At 40.9% G+C, this 19,981-nt stretch overlaps 1 protein-coding gene across 2 annotated transcripts; it reads right to left on the bottom strand.

The window, feature by feature from the left end:
• Positions 1 to 505: 505 nt before the first annotated feature.
• Positions 506 to 19,667, bottom strand: NELFCD (negative elongation factor complex member C/D). 2 transcript variants are annotated; one of them, XM_088442497.1, is made up of 15 exons: positions 19,486 to 19,667; positions 18,181 to 18,293; positions 15,651 to 15,760; positions 14,485 to 14,594; positions 13,799 to 13,906; positions 13,498 to 13,650; positions 13,130 to 13,260; positions 9,829 to 9,994; positions 8,504 to 8,659; positions 6,387 to 6,526; positions 6,165 to 6,279; positions 5,070 to 5,165; positions 3,517 to 3,657; positions 3,302 to 3,431; positions 506 to 728 (listed from the first exon to the last, which is right to left on the bottom strand). In XM_088442497.1, the coding sequence occupies exons 1-15, from the start codon at positions 19,555 to 19,557 to the stop codon at positions 694 to 696; spliced, it is 1,776 nt and encodes a 591-aa protein (XP_088298623.1). In that variant the 5' UTR covers positions 19,558 to 19,667; the 3' UTR covers positions 506 to 693. The 2 variants fall into 2 exon arrangements, with proteins under 2 accessions (XP_088298623.1, XP_088298628.1); XM_088442502.1 differs by having other exon boundaries at positions 8,525 to 8,659; positions 19,486 to 19,666.
• Positions 19,668 to 19,981: the final 314 nt, after the last annotated feature.

Genomic DNA, 19,981 nt, shown 5'->3' with positions numbered 1-19,981 from the left:
AGGCACATTGTCTAGAATAAACATACCTGACAAGAACACTCAATAAGGAGCTATATTGTGTCCAGGCACACAACATACAGATCCATACATGCTACACTATACTGGTTATATAAGCAAAGAGCACACAATTCAGAACCCCTTGGTTCCAACACACACAATTCATAGATGTACATGACAATTACAAAAAAAAGTGTAAAACAAAATACACAGCCACTTATGTCCTGCATAAAGAACCCCGATGGTTACTTATAACACAAATAGCCTAAAGACATAGACACACACAAACTGCTTTTAATCCACACAGAAGCACCAACCAAGTAGCAATGTTTACCCGGTATATGCAACTTACAGAATGAGTCTGACACCAGCAACACACAGAGCCATATCAGCCAAGCCTACACTACCCAGATACCTTCTGTCAAACACACGAAACAGAGTTAGCCAAGTACGTGCTACAGAGGGCTATATCTGTCCAGCACACACAATGCACAGACAAATTAGACAGTTACTTTTAAAATAACATTTTGTATTTGTTTAAAAAAACCATAACAAATATTTAAACCAAATCAGACTAAAAAAGTACAAGTCACAAATCAAAACGTTTATATACACAATTTCTAATTGGGGAAAACCCCACAGACGAGAAGATGCCTCTCATTTGGGGTCCAGGATATCGCTTCTTTCAGCAGTCGCTCAGTTTATCATAATGAATTTGGATTTGCAGTGAGCTTAAATGACAGAAAAAGTGAAATAAACATTAGAATTTTCATAACTTAGCATCCATACTATAAATAATTTCATTTTCAAATAAATGCTATTTTCAGAAAAAAATATTTAAGTGTAATTATAACAATTTAGAAAGAAAGAAAATATATAAGGCACACCCAAATAATTCCACATTACTAGGAAATGCCTGTAAACAAGACTACAAGTCAGGTTAAAGTGGCAGGAAAATAATACCCCTTTTACACCAGAGCTAACACATGGGTTATTGCAGGGTTAACCCTGGCAGCTCCCTGGTGTAAAAGGGGAGAGGGTTGGATCGCCGGGTCGAGTGACCCGGCAATCCAACCCAGGTAAATAGCAGGGTTTAATGCGGGCGCAGCCCGTGAAACCCTGCCGTGAGAACAGCGCACTCTGGGTCACTATGACCTGGAGTGCGCTGCTAGCCGGCCGAATGGTCCGGCTTCAGTGGTGCTTGGAGATGAAGTCAACTCCAAGCGTCCACTTTCACGCTGGGAAAGCCGGGTCTATGCAGACCCGACTCCAGTGTGAGCGGCGCCGACTCGGGAATATCCAGAGTCTGCGCCGGCTACATTCCGGGTCTGATCCGGATAGGGACTCTGTTCCAACTCCGGGTCAGACCCGGAATTTTGGTGGAAAAGGGGCATCACTGAACAACCTTTGTAAGAAACTCTCAGTTTCTTTCAATTCTTAAATTCTATATAAAAGGTACGCACTATAAGATTATCTGTCCAATCTGGCAGTTTTTAAGAAAAATATGGAATTGTATGGGAGCAAATTACAATTCACCATTTGCTCCCAAATGCCGAAAAACTGACAAAAGCGGTCATTCGGACAAGTTGATTAAATCAAACACACTTAACCAATTTGTCTGAACGATCATTTTTGTCTGTTTTCCGTGGTTTGGGAACAAATGGTCAATTGTCACATTTTAAAAGGTGAAGATAATGATTTCACTTGTGATTCTGTGAGGAGACCTGGAAAACATGCATTGTTTCAGGTCCTGAGGACTTAGAAACTGTCATCGTGTGTACCTGTTTCTATCAATAGCTGTGAGTGACAGCTGCAGACTGTCACTCACATTCACTAACAATTAAACCAGGGGTTCTCAACTCCAGCCCTCAAGTACCACCAACAGGACATGTTCTGTAGATTTCTTTAATCATGCATAGGTGAGTTATGCTATATTGCTGGGTCAGTAATTATCTCACCTGCTTCCACAGACAGAAATCATGACCTATTAAGAAAACTTGAAGGTTGAGAACCACCGAATGAAACTATGCCATAAGATTTAAATAATTTGTCTCCACTCTAAGAAATCCACTGTTTAATCACAGTAGGGCAAGTTCTAAAACTTGAAGCTTTACAGGAGATAAATAAGCTGGATATATATCCTGTGTCACTAATGGAGGAGAGATGCACATGTTCCTCTAAAAAGAATGGCATGGGCACTTAAGCTAGCATTAATTAATTAAAAGTGTGTAGCATTAATGAATTAAAAGTGTGTACGCACGCATGTATGCTTTGTATAGGCTCTTCATGCATTTTTGAAGAATTAAGCAAGATCCTTATTAATTTTATAGACTGTTGCTCAATGCATCAAAAATGCATGGTCTTTGAAGCGAAGGAGTTGCACTGTCCATTTACAATGAGTGTGATTACCGGACAATAACACTATGCGCTATGCTTTATCTACCAAATACTGGCCCGAACAAACAGAGGCAGAAAGAAAGAGGACTGGTCCCTTAGGAGTCATTGCCTGGTGTGCACCAGAAAATGTCAAACAGTACACTAAAAATAACTTCCACAGATGTGGGAGGGGAGGGGGGGGGGGGGGGGGGGATTTAAAGTCCAGCTCTCCCCCAACTTATGTCAAATAAAATAAAAGTGTCCCCTCATTTAATGCAGTGGATTTTCTTATTTAAAAAATCTAAGCCTTTTTCGGCTACCATATTATTCCTACACATTGTAAGCGAAAAATTGAGACTACAAACAAACCTCCGCATAGGATCCTGTCTTTTTGTGATTTTGGAAAGGATCATTAATGCCGCAAGAACTACACAGTATTTATTTGTGTATATAGTACTGGCACCTCTTCCAAGATCCAGATTCATAGAAAAAATAACAGAACTCTAACTAGGTATACATCAAGGACAGCAGAAGTTCAGCAGAAGTTTATTCCTTATATTTCCAAAATCATATTGTGTTTCGGTCAGCATGTGACCTTTATGAAGAAGTACAACCTTTCATCAGGGTCAGCAATGTACCAAAGGTCCCAAATAGCAGTATTTTTGTGCTTTGCTGATGCAGGTGAAAGGTTGTACTTGTTGATTAAAAGTTCACATGCTGACCAAAACATTTTGAATATGTAAGAAATAATATCTACGGTCTGATGTACTGCTGGCGAGTGCCCCTTTAAAAAAAAAATAAAAAATGCATGCTCAGGAGTAGAGGTTCAACTGCATAAAAGGGTGTCCCCGCTGACTGTAGATGAAATTGCATTGTAAAATGATGCTATGTAATAATAAAACAAAAGTCAAAACTGGTGGTTTCCTACCTATGAACTCTGTTACCGGGTCATGTTCTCCTTCAGTTTTAATTGTGCCAGCTATACTTTCATTCTCTAGGATGGGAAGGAACAGCTGCACAAAATCTGAGGTGTAGGGTGGGGCGATGACATCCAGGACCTGATTAGAGAATGGAGGTTGCAAAAATGGCAATCTGGCCATGTACAAGACGAAATGAACTGTGAATAGGCTCATTAGAACTCACCTCTGTAACAAAGTATCGTATGAGAGAGATGTCTGTGTCAAGTTTCTCCAAGCACTTGCGGATGTAAGTGACAACAGGCAAAACATAACCTCGGCTCAACAAGTGAACCATTCTGTCCAGCAAAGTCTTCTTTAGTTCCAGCTAAAGTAGAATGAAGCACAGACTGACTCATGAATAGGGCAATTTTAACTAACGTAAATGTACACAAAAGAGTGATTACATTATTGCTGTCTACACACTGGCAGATATATTGGGTGATCAATCGCTTGCTGCACAGGCCGTCGGGTAGGAGGGTGCAACGCGACCACCGGGCAGCAGGACCCCCGGCCAGATAGATCTTTAGACAGCAGTGATGGTTGTTCAGTGTGTATGAACAGTATCTTTCAAGCTTTAGAGTCACACTGTTCAAGTGCTCATATCTCTATTCTCCAGATGCAATTAATAATTGACAGTATTGAAGAAAGCCTGCAACCCAAGTCCTACAGCTGTTACCCGTGAAAAAGATGAGAGATCATAAAAGGAAAGCAACAAATAGAAGGAGAAGAAATGAGAATTAGTGTAAGTCAACCCTGACCACAAAGCATTATTCCTATACTAGCACTCTATGAAACTTTATAGCTTTAGAGTTTACTAGTCAGTTGTACAAAATATCCTAAGCTACTGTATATTTTGACATCAGACCATAACACACATTAGTCTCTCTGTGTGTGCTGGCTCCTCTACTTACTTCAATTGCCCATTGGCATCACCTCTAGTCTCATCTATAGTAACAGCTGTGGTGTCCTTATTCCACTAGTGTAGTCCATACAAAGCAATTGCCAGTCCAGTCTTCAGATTTCTCCATTTAATATACAGTACCAACTGTGCTCCATTTCTCAATAAGTAATGAGTATTGTGACTTATTTAAAAACAGAATTGGCTGAGAACTTGAGCCTTCAAATGATTAGGAAACTTTGGGGGAATTCCATTACCGTTGCAGGGATGTAGCTCCCAGGTTAAGTGCCTGAAGCTATTCTGCTCACACTGTAAGCCAGCGACTAGCAGATTTCTGCTGGCACCCATCCGCACTAACTAGTGTCTTCGGGCTAGTCATGATTTTACGGTGTACGGTAACAGAATCATGCCCGACACTTATGCAGTTTACCGTGAGTAATGCCCAGGGTAAAGTGCATCTCCCGGGTAAAGTGCTCAGTGCAAAGCAGTCAATTGAATAGTACTGGGCATTTAACCCAGGAGACATCCCCGCAATGTTAATTTAAACCCCCCACCCTTTTATTAGTGACCACAATTATTCTACATACAAATAAAATATATATATGTGCCAATCTGGTAAATGTGTTCATCTAAGGTTATGATCATCGCTGTAGTATTTAGAAATGTTGATAAAACTTATTTAACAACCTGATGTAACCTATAGCAGCCACCAGAGTAGATATTAAGATTTATTAACGGAGTTAGACTACAAGATATCTGAGCGTTTGTTGGTATATTAGGTACAGCAACATAAAGGACATATGTACAGCAGCGGTCCAGTGTACACCACAGCCACTTACCTGCTCCATAACATCCAGCTGTGAGTGTTCAGTTTCAAATAGTTTAATAAGCAGTTGCAGGACCTGTGGATGTAGAAGCTGATGACATGTACTGATCTGTAATGGGAGAAAACAATGATGAATTCAGTAAACCCATCAAAAAGTTGCTTTAAGTTTTAATAGGATCGCAAAATCCACCCATAGTGCTTCAATCCGCTGAGACATGGGAGTGGATCTATAAGTTACTGAGCTGTTTGGTATTAACATTCATTTTACATTGAATCTATTACTGGGAACAGAGGGGACATATAATGACCATTAAGTGAGCTTGCCTGGTTAAAAATATAAGAAATGCTAACTATTTAAAAAAAGAGAAAATATAAAACAAACCACTTTCATTTTTATCCCTATAAAAAGCAAAACAAAAACGTGCAAACAAATACATAACTTGTAATCCTAAACTAAGGAGAAAAAAAAAAAAGACAATTGAATTTTGAGGTAAATTGTGTTGTGCAAAATTGATTTAATTAATATAGGCTGAATCTGAAAAATTACAGATTTTTCTCTGCATTAATTCATCAAAAAATGTCAAAAATTACTAATTGTTTTAATTTCCAACTCACACAAATTCCTTCATGATCTGAACGTACGCTGTGAAATGTAATCTGCAAAACCAACTTACTGTAACACAAAAACTTGAAACAGTCCATAAGGCCACATAAAGAAATGTGTGGTGACAAAGGGGTTAGGGGCAGAGGTTCCCAAATGTGGTTTTCAAGGCTCCCCAACAGATCAGGTTTTAGAGATATCCATGGTTGACCACAGGTGGCTTAATCAGTCAATTTGATTTAACCCCCTGTTGCTCAACCATGGATATCTGTAAAACCTGAACTGTTAGGGAGCCTTGAGGACCGTGTTTGGGAACCCCTGGGTTAGGGTTTACCAGATTTGATTACTCTATGGTACAACGTCTGGTAAGTGGTAACATGTAGTACTCTAGTGTCTGGTCTCCTTTTACACTGTTTCACAAAAAAAAGATTTTGCTTGACCATCATTGCATACAGAAGCTCCATTAATTTTTGGCTTTGAAATTAAATGTGTGTCCACAAAGTTTACCTCGTCCAACAAGGCCAGGTGTACAGGTGTGTGATCCGTCTGTAGCTGGAAATAACGGGGCTCTGATACTGTCCAATCTACCCACTTTAAAACACCCATAGCCACAACTGGGAACCTAGGGTAGAAATATAATAGATCAAAACTGTCATGACTGCTGCCAGAGTCTCATAACAGGGACATCAACGCTCTCCCGCATCCTGCGGCTGCGACATCACCACTAACCTGATACACTGATACAATGTGCTGAGCTCAGCAACAAGCTCAGATGCTCCCTTGTTTTCGTTACAGCACAGGTTATGGACGGTCTCCACTGCCTTGGATGTGGATTTGAGTTCATCCTTGTTAATATTCACTCTCTTATTCTGCAGTAAAACACAATCAGATAACGAAGAAAACAAGCAGAGTTCATCTCAGAGTCACCAGCTTAAAGTAATGCTAAATATGTTTATATAGCATGTAATGAGATGACCAAGTTTTTAATTAACTTTTCAGGTCATTAAGGGAAGTTTTCACTGTTAATGTAATTCTCAAGGGTAAATCAGGATTCTGTGCTAGAAAATTCTAGTTTATTCTTTAACACTTTACTACAATTGCATCCTCTAAGGAAGACATTGATTCAATCTGTTAGAATGACACATGAATATTTACGTAAAAACAAACAAAAGGCCAACATGTATACCTGCCTACCACCATCTCTTCCCACTCCAACAGTATCACATTTGGTAATGGCTGCTCTATTATTGCAGGCCGATAATGCATCTGTCTAATTCCCAAACATATTCCCCTATCATCAGCTACAACTGTTATTTCACTAGCTTATGCATCAAATATTCCCCACACATCTAAGATTGTAAGCCCATTTGGCCACAACCATCTTTACCTTCTATCTGGTATCATTATATGCAATTTGGCTGTATTGGAATCCTCTCAATAGACAGTGCTACGTAACATGGTGGTACATTATAATTAAAGAGGTTAATAGTTCCTTCTGTCAGTCTACTTCAGACAGAAGGAATGTGTTCTCTCTCTCTCGAAAAAAAAAAGGCACTTACCAGGTAGAAAATGAAGATAGAATCATCTTTAAAAACATCACCATATTGTCGACGTTTCGATCCTTCCCAGGGACCGTCATCAGGACAATCCAAGCCAGTGTGAACAGAACAACACCACAAGTATGCTTTGTGGTGTTGTTCTGTTCACACTGGCTTGGATTGTCCTGATGACGGTCCCTGGGAGGATCGAAACGTCGACAATATGGTGATGTTTTTAAAGATGATTCTATTAAAGATGTGATTTTATCTTCATTTTCTACCTGGTAAGTGCCTTTTTTCTATTTTTGTATTCTGCTGGATCTCTAAGGAGCACCACCTATATATATGTGACTTATATTTGAAGCTTTGAGTGCGGACTTACGAGAAAATATATATATATATTCACACAGACACATATATATATATATATATACACATACATATTATCTATCTATCTACACACACACACACACATATGTGTATGTGTGTGTGTATATATATATATATATATATATATATATATATATACATATACACACACATATACATATACACACACACACAAATACATATACACACACACACAAATATAAAACTGCAAGAAGAGCAAAGAACAGCCAGTAGTAGTAGGCGATCCTAAGGAACGTCCATGACTACTGGCTGGGAGGGGGAGATGGGGCTGCTGCAGTTCAGTTAGCAGTTCATGTAGCAGGGGGAGAAGGGAGGCCGCAGCTTCCCTGATCACTCTGAGCTCTGGCTACAGGAAGACAGCGTCAGGGAAAGCTCAGCCTGGCATGGTTGGATGCCAGGCAAGTGGTTAACGATAACCTTTTAGTTTAGAGGAAATTAGGCAGCGACAGAATTTAAACAATGATTTGTTAACCTTTATGTCAATAAAGAATGAATCTCCTTCCGCCGACTAGCAGAACGGCTTCAGACCCTGTGGTTCTGGAGAAAACTCCCACTGCCTGTGCTACCATGTTCCCTTCAGGACTTCCAGTCTGGAGTTCTAATGTAGACTGCTGCTGGTAGAAAAAACAACTGAGTGGGCAAGTGGTCCATGTGTGCCAAGCCTGAATATTTCTATATAGTATAAATATCTCATGTCTTTTCCGATACCTCACCAGCATGCTTGCAAAAAATGTACCGTCATGAAAGGGCCAGTTGACCCAGAATCACTGAAACCCCTAACATGGGAGAACTATTTGCCAAGTCAGTTTCTCTTTCTCATCAATGAGTCCACATTTAAATCCCTGTTGCTTACTAAAGTAGTAGTAGTACATAATTTCACATATTTGACAAACAAACCAGCAGCTGGACATATCGGACCTTCTTCCAAGTTTCCACCACACTGGATGCATAGGCCAAGATGTGGATGTATTTGTGTTTGTGATCTTGATTTATCTTGGCACCCGGTTTAAAGAGGGACTGCATGAAAAGGTCCAAGAAAGCAGGAACACGGATCTAGGTAGAGAACACAGATTTAACAATGTTGTTGTCTAGTACATGACGAAACAGGAATGTAGCCAAGTGATGTAGAAACTGTGTCAGGGATCCATTAGAATCAGCAGTGAGATTTGTAAATTGATAAAATTCTGCACCAAACTCATTTATGGTCTGGTACATATGATTTTATTCAAAGGGGGCGATTCAATTGTTTCTCACACTGGTAGCTCTCTTCTAAATTGACAGGAGCTATTCCATTGTTTAAAAGACCAGCCCCGCGCTGGTCGAGATGGTCGTCTTCTCACGCCACAAATGAACGGGATTAGCCGCGTAAAGCGGCTTCTCCTGTGCTAAGTGCCAGTTAAGGTGCCCAAAAGCTGGGTGCACTGCAGGTAAGGCACCCAAAGCACTACTGTGGGCGGATTTTTGCTTGCAAGTCCTGAGGGTGCGAGCAGAAATCTGCGATAAATGATAGGTGCCGAAAACAAGTGAACAGCTCCTGGTCACTTTAGATGGGAGCGAGAAACCATTGAATTCCCCCTAAAGCATAGTAATAATTATATTCTGCTAGTGGTGTAAGGGTAGTCTCGTTAGTCGAGTACAGGAAGGATTTGTAAATGATATATAATAAATACATGCATTTAAAAATTGAGTTTTTAACATTTACCGCCCTCCCACCCACTAAGAACTTCTATGCTCTCCCTCTTGAGACAAACGATTACTGTTAATTGAAGGATAGTCCTGGTCCTACGGTGAACAGATCTTATAATGATCTATCAAGTGCAAGCTAATGCAGGACTAGAAATGAATGGCGACTCCTGGAGACAGCCGTTATTGTTAGATGAGCTTTGAGGGTATATTTACGAAGTGGCGCAAGCCGGTGTTTCCCAAATAAATCAGTTGGTTTCCACCTTCCTCTATTTCTCACAGACCAGTACAGAAGTTTACAGCCGTTCCGGCGCTGCAGGGCAGGACACCGGAATCTGTGGAAAGGTAAGTATTACTAACTATGGGTACAGGGAGTGCGGTGTGGGCCCATGTGCACCGCACACACTGCACCCATTATAATTACGCCCCTGTATTGCTGGCTACTAGTGAGGAACAGTACCTCCTGTAACAGACATCCTAAGGTCATTCAAGAGACCCACTGTAGTAACATGACCAAAATAATCCTCTTCATATCTCACCAGCTCAACGGGGGGAGAGTCCATACTTGTAAACATCTTGTATAACACAGTAATGTCAGCCGGGTTTAATGCGCCTTTGGACAACATAGCTCCAAGTGCCTGACATGCCCGAGGGTAGGATGCAGCAGTACCCAATGCAAGAGTAATTTGGCTGGCATCATGGCCCCTAAAGAACAAAAGGTTATGTTCTAGTAATTATATATTATTGCCTTCTAGTGCTATATGTAACAATTTATGTATTAGCATTAACCTCAGGGGGTCACCAAGATAAAATGATCAGATATTCAAGCTGTGCACTAAAGGTGCCTATATGAATGTGAGTTAGTATAGCCACTGAATGAACAGATTAGTTACAAATTTGGCAAAGTGCATTTAAGCTAACATTTTGCTGATCAGCAGTTCGACACTTTTGCTAAACAGCTTTGCATGGAAGCCTGCACTCTCAGTTTGAACAAAGACCCCAAGCATGCAGCAGAAGTGTCCAAGTAATATTTTATATTGGGTAGTAGCTCAATCTGGTTACCTGGTTAGGTATACAAAACACTACTATAATGAATGGTCCAATCTATACTTACTGAAGATATTACTTGGAGAGAGTCTGAACATATGTCTAAAGGTATTGTTCTGAGTATATGTCTAAAAGGTATTGTGACTGCACTTCTACAATCAGAGAACATTGGATGACAATCTCTGATCTTAAGCTACCCACTCAGTGATCCTGTACCTAACTGGATTCATCACATCCTGTGATCACAAACGATGAGTCTTATTCTCGGTCTTCATTTCCCCCTCATTAATGATATTATAACTAAAGGAACTGAACTTGACAATCTCATTAAAACAGTAATTAGTGTTATCGGACAATACCATGATTCACCAATGTGTCATTTTATATGCAGTTGTTCAAGAAATAAGTCATAAGAAATTACTACGAAGAGTCTTCTATTAACTATATATAAGGCTAAACAACCAGTGTTATCTGTGTGTTGAAATGTAAAGTTAAACAGCAATTATTATTATACTTTAATTATTCTAATTATACAGCACAGTGCTGTGCAACTACAGACTATTGATTAATTCTAATCAGACCCTACCACAGTGGCGCTTCCAATCTAAATTTATATAGCACAGACACAAACAGTTTAGGGGTAATTTTGTGTATGTTTTTGACTATGGAAGAAAAACAAAAAGCCACACAAAGCCAGGAGGACTATACAAACAACTCAAAGAGAGCAACCTTACTGCAATGACACCTAAAGCCCCAGTGCTGCAAGGCAGGATTATCAGCCCACATGTATCCGCTTGCTTACATTTTTAAAACTACATTAGAAAGAGTCCATTTGCTTGATATGGGTAAGAGTATACTTACTGTAAAATCCATTTTCCATTGTGATCACAGGAATATTCGGGGTATAGATGGTGGTGTATGGTCCCTGCCACTTTAACATTTGAATTGTTATGAACAAGGCTTCTCCCACTCTATACCCCAACTGCCTAGAGACCTCTGCTAATTCTAAACAAGACCAAGTTAAAGAAAAAGAGAGAGAAGAGCAACAGAAGTAAAGTGTCCCAACAGAACAGAAGGGACAGAATCAGATAAAACAAAATAGAAAAACACTGGGATGGCGTTCCGTGTTCCCCATGGAAATAGATTTTACAATAAGTACAAAAACATGCTTTATCCTTCTTCCACTGGGGATGTTCCAAAGCAATCCTCAAAGAGAAGAGATGAGAGAGAACAACATGTACTGGAAGATATAACAATCCCCTAATAACCCAGACAGGAGTATAGAGGTGGAGGAAGAGAGAACTAACAAGCCTATTTCAGCCTCCAGAAAAGGGGATACTTCCGTAGCTAACTCTCTCTGGTGTCTGAGGTGGGCAAGGCAGACTTACTTGCAAGTCAAAGCACGACAAACAACAAAGAGGAGGGGTGCACAGGAATTCTCCTCTCCTAAGAGCATAGTGAACAGAAGGAAGCCACTTTGACAGCTCCCTGGAACCACCCATAGAACAGCGCCGGTGGCCAGACCGTCGCTAGTGCCGCCTATCCCTAACCCTTTCGGTAAGGAGAGCTGTAGAATGCCCAGAAGCTTCCGGTAACATCAGAGGAGGGAGGAAGTAACAGCGACTTTCGTAGGTTGTTTCATCAGAAAACAAGACTCACTGGCTACTGGAGGTCCCAGTGTGCGGTGTGAGCAGCAGCTTCAGCATGTGTTGGCTGTGGCGGGTCCCGCCGGACACGGTCCCAACTCTGTAGCAAGAGTTACCACCGTGGCCAGCTCCAAGTCTAAGGAAGCCTAAGAGGAACAGCTCCCATGAAAAGAAAAGGAAAAAAAAAGGGAAAATAAAAAGGAAAAACATTCAATTTGCTAACAACCTCAAAATAAAACAATAAAAACAACCCACCGAACCCCAAGTGGCACTTAGAAAAAACTGAAGACTCAAGGAAGGCGGAGTATAAAGGGGGAGTAGCCTTGTTCAAAAGAGTTCATCTATCCTATCCAATGGAAGGAGAAAGCACGTTTTCTACACTAATGCCTGTAGAACAGCTGACTATATGAGATTAGTTCTCGCAGTTTAAGAATGAGCTGGGCAAAAATTACACTCAGAGCCTGATTCAGATATGTATGCAATGCCGAATTTACGCATGATTGTTTGCCATTGCACAAGCGTGTAAGGCGCACTGCACACACGCAGCAATTGTTTTGCGATTGCACTCGCACAGAGCACAGGTTCTCAAACTCGGTCCTCAAGACCCCAAACAGTGCATGTTTTCCAGCTCTCCTCACAGAATCGCAAGTGAAATAATTAGCTCCACCTGTGGATTTTTGTTAAAGATGTGTCAGTGAGTAATGACTACACCTGTGCACCTGCCAGGAGACCGGAAACTGTGACCTGTGTGGGGTCCTGAGGACAGAGTTTGACAACCACTGGCACAGAGGATTCATTCACAAAGTGATTGACAGGGGTTTAGAAAAACGCAGGTGTGTTTAACCGTTTCAACGCCATTTAATGGGCATGCATAAATTAGCCATTGCGATCGCCTTCACAGCATGAGAGTTCTCTGTGTGTCATAAGAGCTGCAGTGTTTGCGGCAGGTCAGACTTGATGTGCGTCGATGGTACCGATGATTGCGCTGTTGCACGTTGTCGGACGGATATGAGAAGGCAGCAGTGGACGGCCCTATGCTCAGTTATGCTTTGTAGGCATGCTGCGATTGCATTAGCATACATCTCTGAATCAGGCCCTCAGTCCATTAAGGCTTTGAGAAATAAATGGAGGAACTGATCATCCTTACTTTTCATGAGCAAATCTTTGCACCTCCTGTGCAATCCTGCGCATGGCAGATCCTCCCTGCTCCTCCTGCGCCAATATAGACATGATTGCTTGAGCAAACAAATATGTGTGCTCCCCATGGCAGACCATTTTCTGTAAAGACAGAAAACATTATAACCATACAGAGAAGAGACGTGTGACCTGAGCATTGCCTGCTTTTGTGGTACTACAAGTCCAAGCATGACCACCTTTCGCTGCAGCGCATGCGTAGACTTGTATTTCCACAACAGCTGAGTAGCCAGCTGATCTATAAAGAGATGGAAATGCCATGGAAAGTTGGAATTTGACTGCAGGGAAGGAAGATATAAAAACAGAGCTACCAACACATACAGCAAACTCTGGCAGGTTTTTTTCAAGATTCTCCTCTCCTCCATCCAGTATGGTGGCAAGAGAGGTACGAAGCACCCTGGAGAACACCTCCAGCTGCTGACAAGCTGTGGAGACGCTGGTGATTTCTCCTTGATATCCAGCATCGGAAATCAGCTAAAGGATTGAAAAAGAACAGTGATTACACTTCTTTCAAAACTTCTCATTAGATGACCTCAAAGCTCAGATTGTAAAGCGCGACGGAATTTGCTGCGTTATATAAGAAACTGTTAATATATAATAATACAGCTTGCAGGTAGCTCACCTTCACAGTGAAGTTCAACATCAGGCAGTCTGGATGAGCCTCAGCAAGCTTGTAAAAAAGATCTCTCCATGTGGTATGTGCAATCATCTGCTCCAGCCAGGCCGGAGTCTGCAAATCAAAGTAAGGGTATACTCCATTATAAGTTGTTCGGAAAGTGCACCTTCCCTATACACAAGTACAATAGATTGCGGAAGTGGGACCATTAACACTCAATTATAGCAAAACGTATGACCATATCGGGAGTAGTAACGATGGACCCTACATGTGGGGTTATGACAAACTTTCAATTCTAGAATAAAAATTTTATATGAAAGGAGCGATAACGAATGTAAAAATAATCCTCACAAGACCCACAAAGAAAAGGATACCTGTAGCTGGAATACCACTAACTTCATAGAACATCCATGAAATAGTGTGACATCAACAGAGGAGTCACTGCAGGATGCAGCACAATGGGGTGTGCGGTCTCCACTCCTTGTCTAACATTTCTTTAAACAACATAATGGGATTTCAAATTGCCAGCACAGTAACTGCACACACTGGTTCTTTATAATCACTAAAGTGTGGTGGTGAAGGTTTTACTTCAGGGGGCACAGAAATTGAGATAACCTTAAAGGTTATCACCCACACCAGCGTTCATTCCCCAGAGATCATTTAGGGTATATTGGAAGTAAAGAGGTCATTACCTCTCCTTCCTCTGTGAAGATGGAATCTGCTTTTCGAGGGTCAAAGTGTTTAATCAGCAAGCTTTTCAGGTGGTTTTCCACAGTCTCTTGAACTTGCACAGGTTCCACACCTGAAATAAATTAAACTACTGATCTTAACATGCAGGAAGCATTGGAATACAAAGCTACATATTGACACGGGTCAATGAATTGCAAATGTGATAAAATGCGTTAGAATTCAAACAAATGTATATAAAACTAGCTGTTGCCCGTGGCTTCATCCACAATGAAAACGCTTCTGCCAACATCTTTTTCTATTTGAGGCCTTATAGTTGTATAGCTGTGCATAGGGGCCCGGGTGCAGGGGTGCCCACGTGACCTGCAGCGCTATACAGACTGGTGACAGCAGCGCCTTCACCCACTATTCACACCAATGTCACTGTGTGCCTATACTAAGTGAACGTGGGCCCAAAGCACCTCTCTCCCCGCCCCTTACAAGCTGCGCACATGGTGCCACACCTATTTCTTGCATTGATGAGGTCAAGAAACCCTGCTTTTGTTATTGCTCAGCTTTAACTTGATGGATCGAGATGAAACAAAGTGCAGGTTCTTTCTAGGAGATTCCATTACAAAATGATGCCATTTTCATGAAAATCGGTTCAGTAGAGCAAACAGACAGACACAACGTTCTTAGAATATAAGTATAGACAAGTATTGAACATTCTGTGCTGCAAATCAACATAAAAAAATATACAATATGTAAACACATTAACAAAAAACACATATATACACAATATATAAATTACATTTTTTTTAAATGTTTTGATCAATATTTTTTGTGCTGATATTTATATTTTGAATGAGTGCGCAAAGTATTTTTCTTACATTTTATATTTATGTGATTTTGTTTTGATCCGTTAACTTATCAAGTTTGCCCTACACTGACAGCTATGTCAACGTTCCGACCATGTGATTAATAGTTGCGTCACATCTGTTTTAAAGGTAATAAAGGAAACAAAATATACAGAATGGGTGCTTCATTGTGATCAAGAAACCATGTGTGTGCAAGTCCCATTCTGCTCTTATGACATGACCTACCTCCCCTTGATTCTCTTGTCAATGATTGGCTCAGCCTCACTATACTGTAGTATCTATGATTTGATAAGCTCCAATTTGTTCTAAAGTACCTGAATGGATAAGCCATTCTGCCAACAAATTCACAGTCTGTGCCACAGCAGTGTAGTTCTCAGACAGAAGCTGAATAACGTTCTCTGGAGATCCTCCTGCCTGGAAATACCTGCAGTCATTAAAAACAGATGTTGTAAAAAAAATAATCCATACTGAACAGCTGTCAACCACAAGACAATGATTGCTGTGCTTGAAATAATAATAAAAATAAATATTTATATAGAACTTTTCTCAAAATAGTTTAAAAGAGCTATACATTTACCTTTCCAGCACAAAATACAAAACAAGCTTAACAAGGGACATTAGTGAAATGCTTGGGTGTACAGGAAATCTTGAGTCTATTTTTGAAGGATTCTAGTGTGGAGGCTTCTTGAACTGTGCGGGAAGAGAGTTCCATAGATTTGGAGCCACAAAGCTGAAAGCTCGACCCTTAAATTAATTCCGAGAGTCTACGTACTGTTAATAGTCCTCTGTCAACGGATCACAATAATCGAGTGGGACAGTAAGGGATCAGAAGCTGATTCAAGTACCTTAGGCCCTGGTCATGTAGGGCTTTAAAAGTTAGTAAGCCAATCTTGAAAATGATTCGCCATCTTACAGGCAGCCAGTGGAGGGAGTAGAGAATGGATGTTATGTGGTTGGGATGGGGCTGGTTGGTTAAATGCCTGGCAGATGCATTTTGTACTATCTGCAAGTAGTGAAATTCTTTTGCTGGGAGACCAAGGTAGAGGGCATTTCAGTAGTCTAGGCGGGATGATAATAATGCATGTATGACTTTATGCAGATCTTCTGAGGGAATTGCTTGACTCTGGCTATGTTCCTCAGATGACAAAATGAGGATTTGATTGTGGTGGAGAACTGATGTTTAAGTGTCAAGCCACTATCCAGAACAACACCATTCCGCACATGTCAAGTGTTTTGTAGTTCTGAACCCCCAAGCGTAAGTCCTGTTGGTTGGTTTTGCTGCAGTCTTGTCCTGGGATATATCATAAGGACCTCTATTTTATCAGGGTTCAGTCGCAGCCAACTGGTACTCATCCACATCTGGAGCTCAGCTAGACAGCCATTTAGGGTTGTTAATGGTTTCTGGAGCAAAGGACAGGTACAGTTGAGTATCATCTGCATAGCAGTGATAGACCAGGCCATGACGTCTGATTATTTCACCCAGTAGTAGCATGTATACTGCAAAAAGCATGGGAGGTAGTATAGAACCCTGTGGGACACCACATGGAAGTGGCACTGGTGACGAAGAGTTCTGTGACCTGTCGGTGAGAATTTATTTGAACCAGTTAAGGACTGCGCCATCCAGCCCAAAGAAATTTTTCAGGCCCTCAAATAGAATCCAATTGTCCACAGTATCAAATGCTCCATTGAAATCCAGAAGGATTAAGATTGAACAGATACCTCTGCCTTTTGCCATCAGAAGATCATTAAGCACACATGCCAGGGTTCTTTCACTAACATGTCTTGTCCTGAATCTTGACTGGAATGGGTCATAAATATCATGGGTTGACAGGTGGGGGTCTAGTTGAGTTGCGCCACAGCTTTCGCAATAAAACTTTCCTAGAAAAGGAAGGTTTGATACCGGTCTGTAGTTGGACATGCAGTTGGATCTAAATTAGACCACTTCTTTAAAAAAAAAAAAAAAAACTAACAATTGCTTCCTTTAGAGGTTCAGGAAAAATGCCTGTCTGTAGAGAGCTTTGAACTATTTTTGCAAATACATGGTCAATCGTGTCCATACATCCTAAGGGAAGCTTGGTTGAGGCAGGGTCCAGATTACAGGTGGTGGGACGCAACAGTCGGGTAACTTTAGCAATGTCTTTTAGATCCATTTTGTCAAAGTTGTTTCATGGAGGCAGGTTGCTTACCTTGGCAGGCTTGGTAGTTTGGCACTCTTTGATGGCACTTTGTGGATTCAAGCTTTATGGAGGATACTTTATCTGGGAGAGGTATACATCAGGCTGCAGGCATGTTGGTTTGCAAAGCTTCTCCACTGTACACAAAAGCTGAGCTGGCCTATTGTTTGCAGCCATGATCTCATTTGAAAGGAGCTTATTTTCTTACAGGTGATTGTTGATTGATATTCTCCAATATGTTTGATTAGTTTTAACTTATCCTCTACCAGAAATGATGTATTCAAGTAGTATTAAAAATACATGTTGATATCGAATGATGTTGACATTTTTATGTTTTCTGAGTTCCCTTTACAGCAGGGTGCTCCCTGTAACTTAAGAGTGTGGTCCATGTTTACGCTTTAAAAGTCTTTGCACACACACAAAAAAACCGCAATAAACTATTTGTATAATCTCTTTAGTTGTTACGCAATCCTGTAACTTTTAATGCATTGGTAAATGCCATTTCCTAGCTTTGTTAACAAAAACTACATGGACTTTTTATTTAAAACAGGTAAAGAGATGCAATGCAAAATAGCATCAGGAAAACGCATCAGTCACTGGGTATGTTGAATTAAAAAACAAATAAATCAGAAGATGTTTTTGGTAAATAAAACTGCAAACAAACTCTAACCTCTTTAGGGTGTTAAATATTGCAGGTTCCATGATGTAGTCACGGCTGGACAATTTCTGCAGGCATTCCTGCTGTACCTCAGCATCATCCTCTGCCTCTCCATACTCTTCATCCTATTATAAAGCAAACCACACACAGAAACAACTATTAAAACACAAGGTACGCAAAGCCTACACCCCCACTAGTAATACTGTTTTTATCACATTCATTACCAAAAGAAGCCCCACAAAAAAACTCTACTATATTCCTTCCTTTTAAGGCTGCACATATAAAATTATTACATGGATATATAATATAGATGACAAAAGAGTTTAGTATTTTATTAGACCTGTCCCAAAACCATTCTACCTATTTTGGAGATGTTACCAGAAAAATATAACTATGGGGCATATAGATGGTATAGAGTTGAAGGCTACAGAACCTCGCAGGCAACAATATATTGTCCTGAGGAAGAGCGTGGCTCGATACACTTTGACTTGTGACAGGAGTACCACACCATTCTGGATAGCTTTGGAGGAGGAACTGGATAGCCGTGGCCATAAGGGAGCTGTGCGTGGTTCCTGAGTCTTCAACTCTACCATCTATATGCCCCATGGTTACATTTTCCTGGTAACATCTCCATCTATTACTATTAAGATTGTGACATTTATGCTATGGATTCTGCTTTATTTTAATTGTCTCTTATGTGATATAACTCAATAAATTGTGTAAATTATACTATTATATATTGCGGTGAAACGCTTTGTATCTTTCATATGTGAGAGACATTTACTATTCATGTGACACCATACGTCTTGTCAGCAGAAGCAAAAAAAGGGGAAGTGTTTGTCATTTATTTGCCTTTTGGCTTTGCCAGTATTGAATTATTGTGCATTATATGTATTGAAATTGGCACCTTGTTTATGGTCATCTTTCTATATAGTGTAATTTGGGGTTATATGGTGTATAACCAGACCAGAAGGCAGCTTTTTTTTTTTTTTTTTTTCTTTACTTCCATGCGCCCAGGTTAAGTGCACTTATTGTCATATATTTTGAATAAACTGCTGCAGGAATAACTAAACAGGATTATTTGCGCATTTGTCATTTCTGTAGATGCTCTTCATTACTACAGTCCCAGGTTACGCAGACAGCTCCATTCTCTGCACTGCATACATTGAAATAAACAGCATGCACTTCTATAACACATATGACTGACCAGGACATCCTCCACCCAGCTGCACAGACACAACTCTAGTGTTGTAACTACGATTACCAGCAGGACTTGTAGTTCCACACAGATCACCTGTATGACACCAGCGGACTCACCCCTCCTCTCTCCTCCCAGTCTCCAACAATGCCCCCGCTGCTAGGACCCCCTATGAAGAATTCGGGTTCCATCCTCCCGGAGTCCGGGGTGCCCCGCCTTCCTCTGCGGTCTGCCTACCCAGCTCCCGTTAGTTTCCGGTGCGGGCAGATGACGTACCCCGGGCCCGAACCGGCAGCGTAAATACTAGAGCGCGATTGAACGCCTCTGCCTCTGTCCTCGAAACCGGCCATTTTTCTGAGGCCTACTAATCGGCCACAGCATGGCTGCCGAAAGCTGGAAGTAGCTGAGATTTCCAGCGGCGCTCCCTGTACAGATCAGCACACGAGTTCTTTCTGTGCGGCTCCTACTGCTTTGTCATGTGCTGCACCCAGTAGTAGGGATGGGACATCGAAAGAAAACATTGGAAGTACCGATGTTTTTAACATTGAATACAAAACATTATTTAGCTATAAACATTGGTTCTCATGAGCCAGTGTCCAACGTCATTCCCTACCA

Source organism: Taudactylus pleione, unplaced genomic scaffold, assembly GCF_031769625.1.
Source record: "Taudactylus pleione unplaced genomic scaffold, aTauple2 ptg000018l, whole genome shotgun sequence".
In the NCBI taxonomy this organism is placed as follows: domain Eukaryota; kingdom Metazoa; phylum Chordata; class Amphibia; order Anura; family Myobatrachidae; genus Taudactylus; species Taudactylus pleione.
The sequence above is the reverse complement of the archived record's forward strand: the minus strand, read 5'-3'. Positions and strand labels throughout refer to the sequence as shown.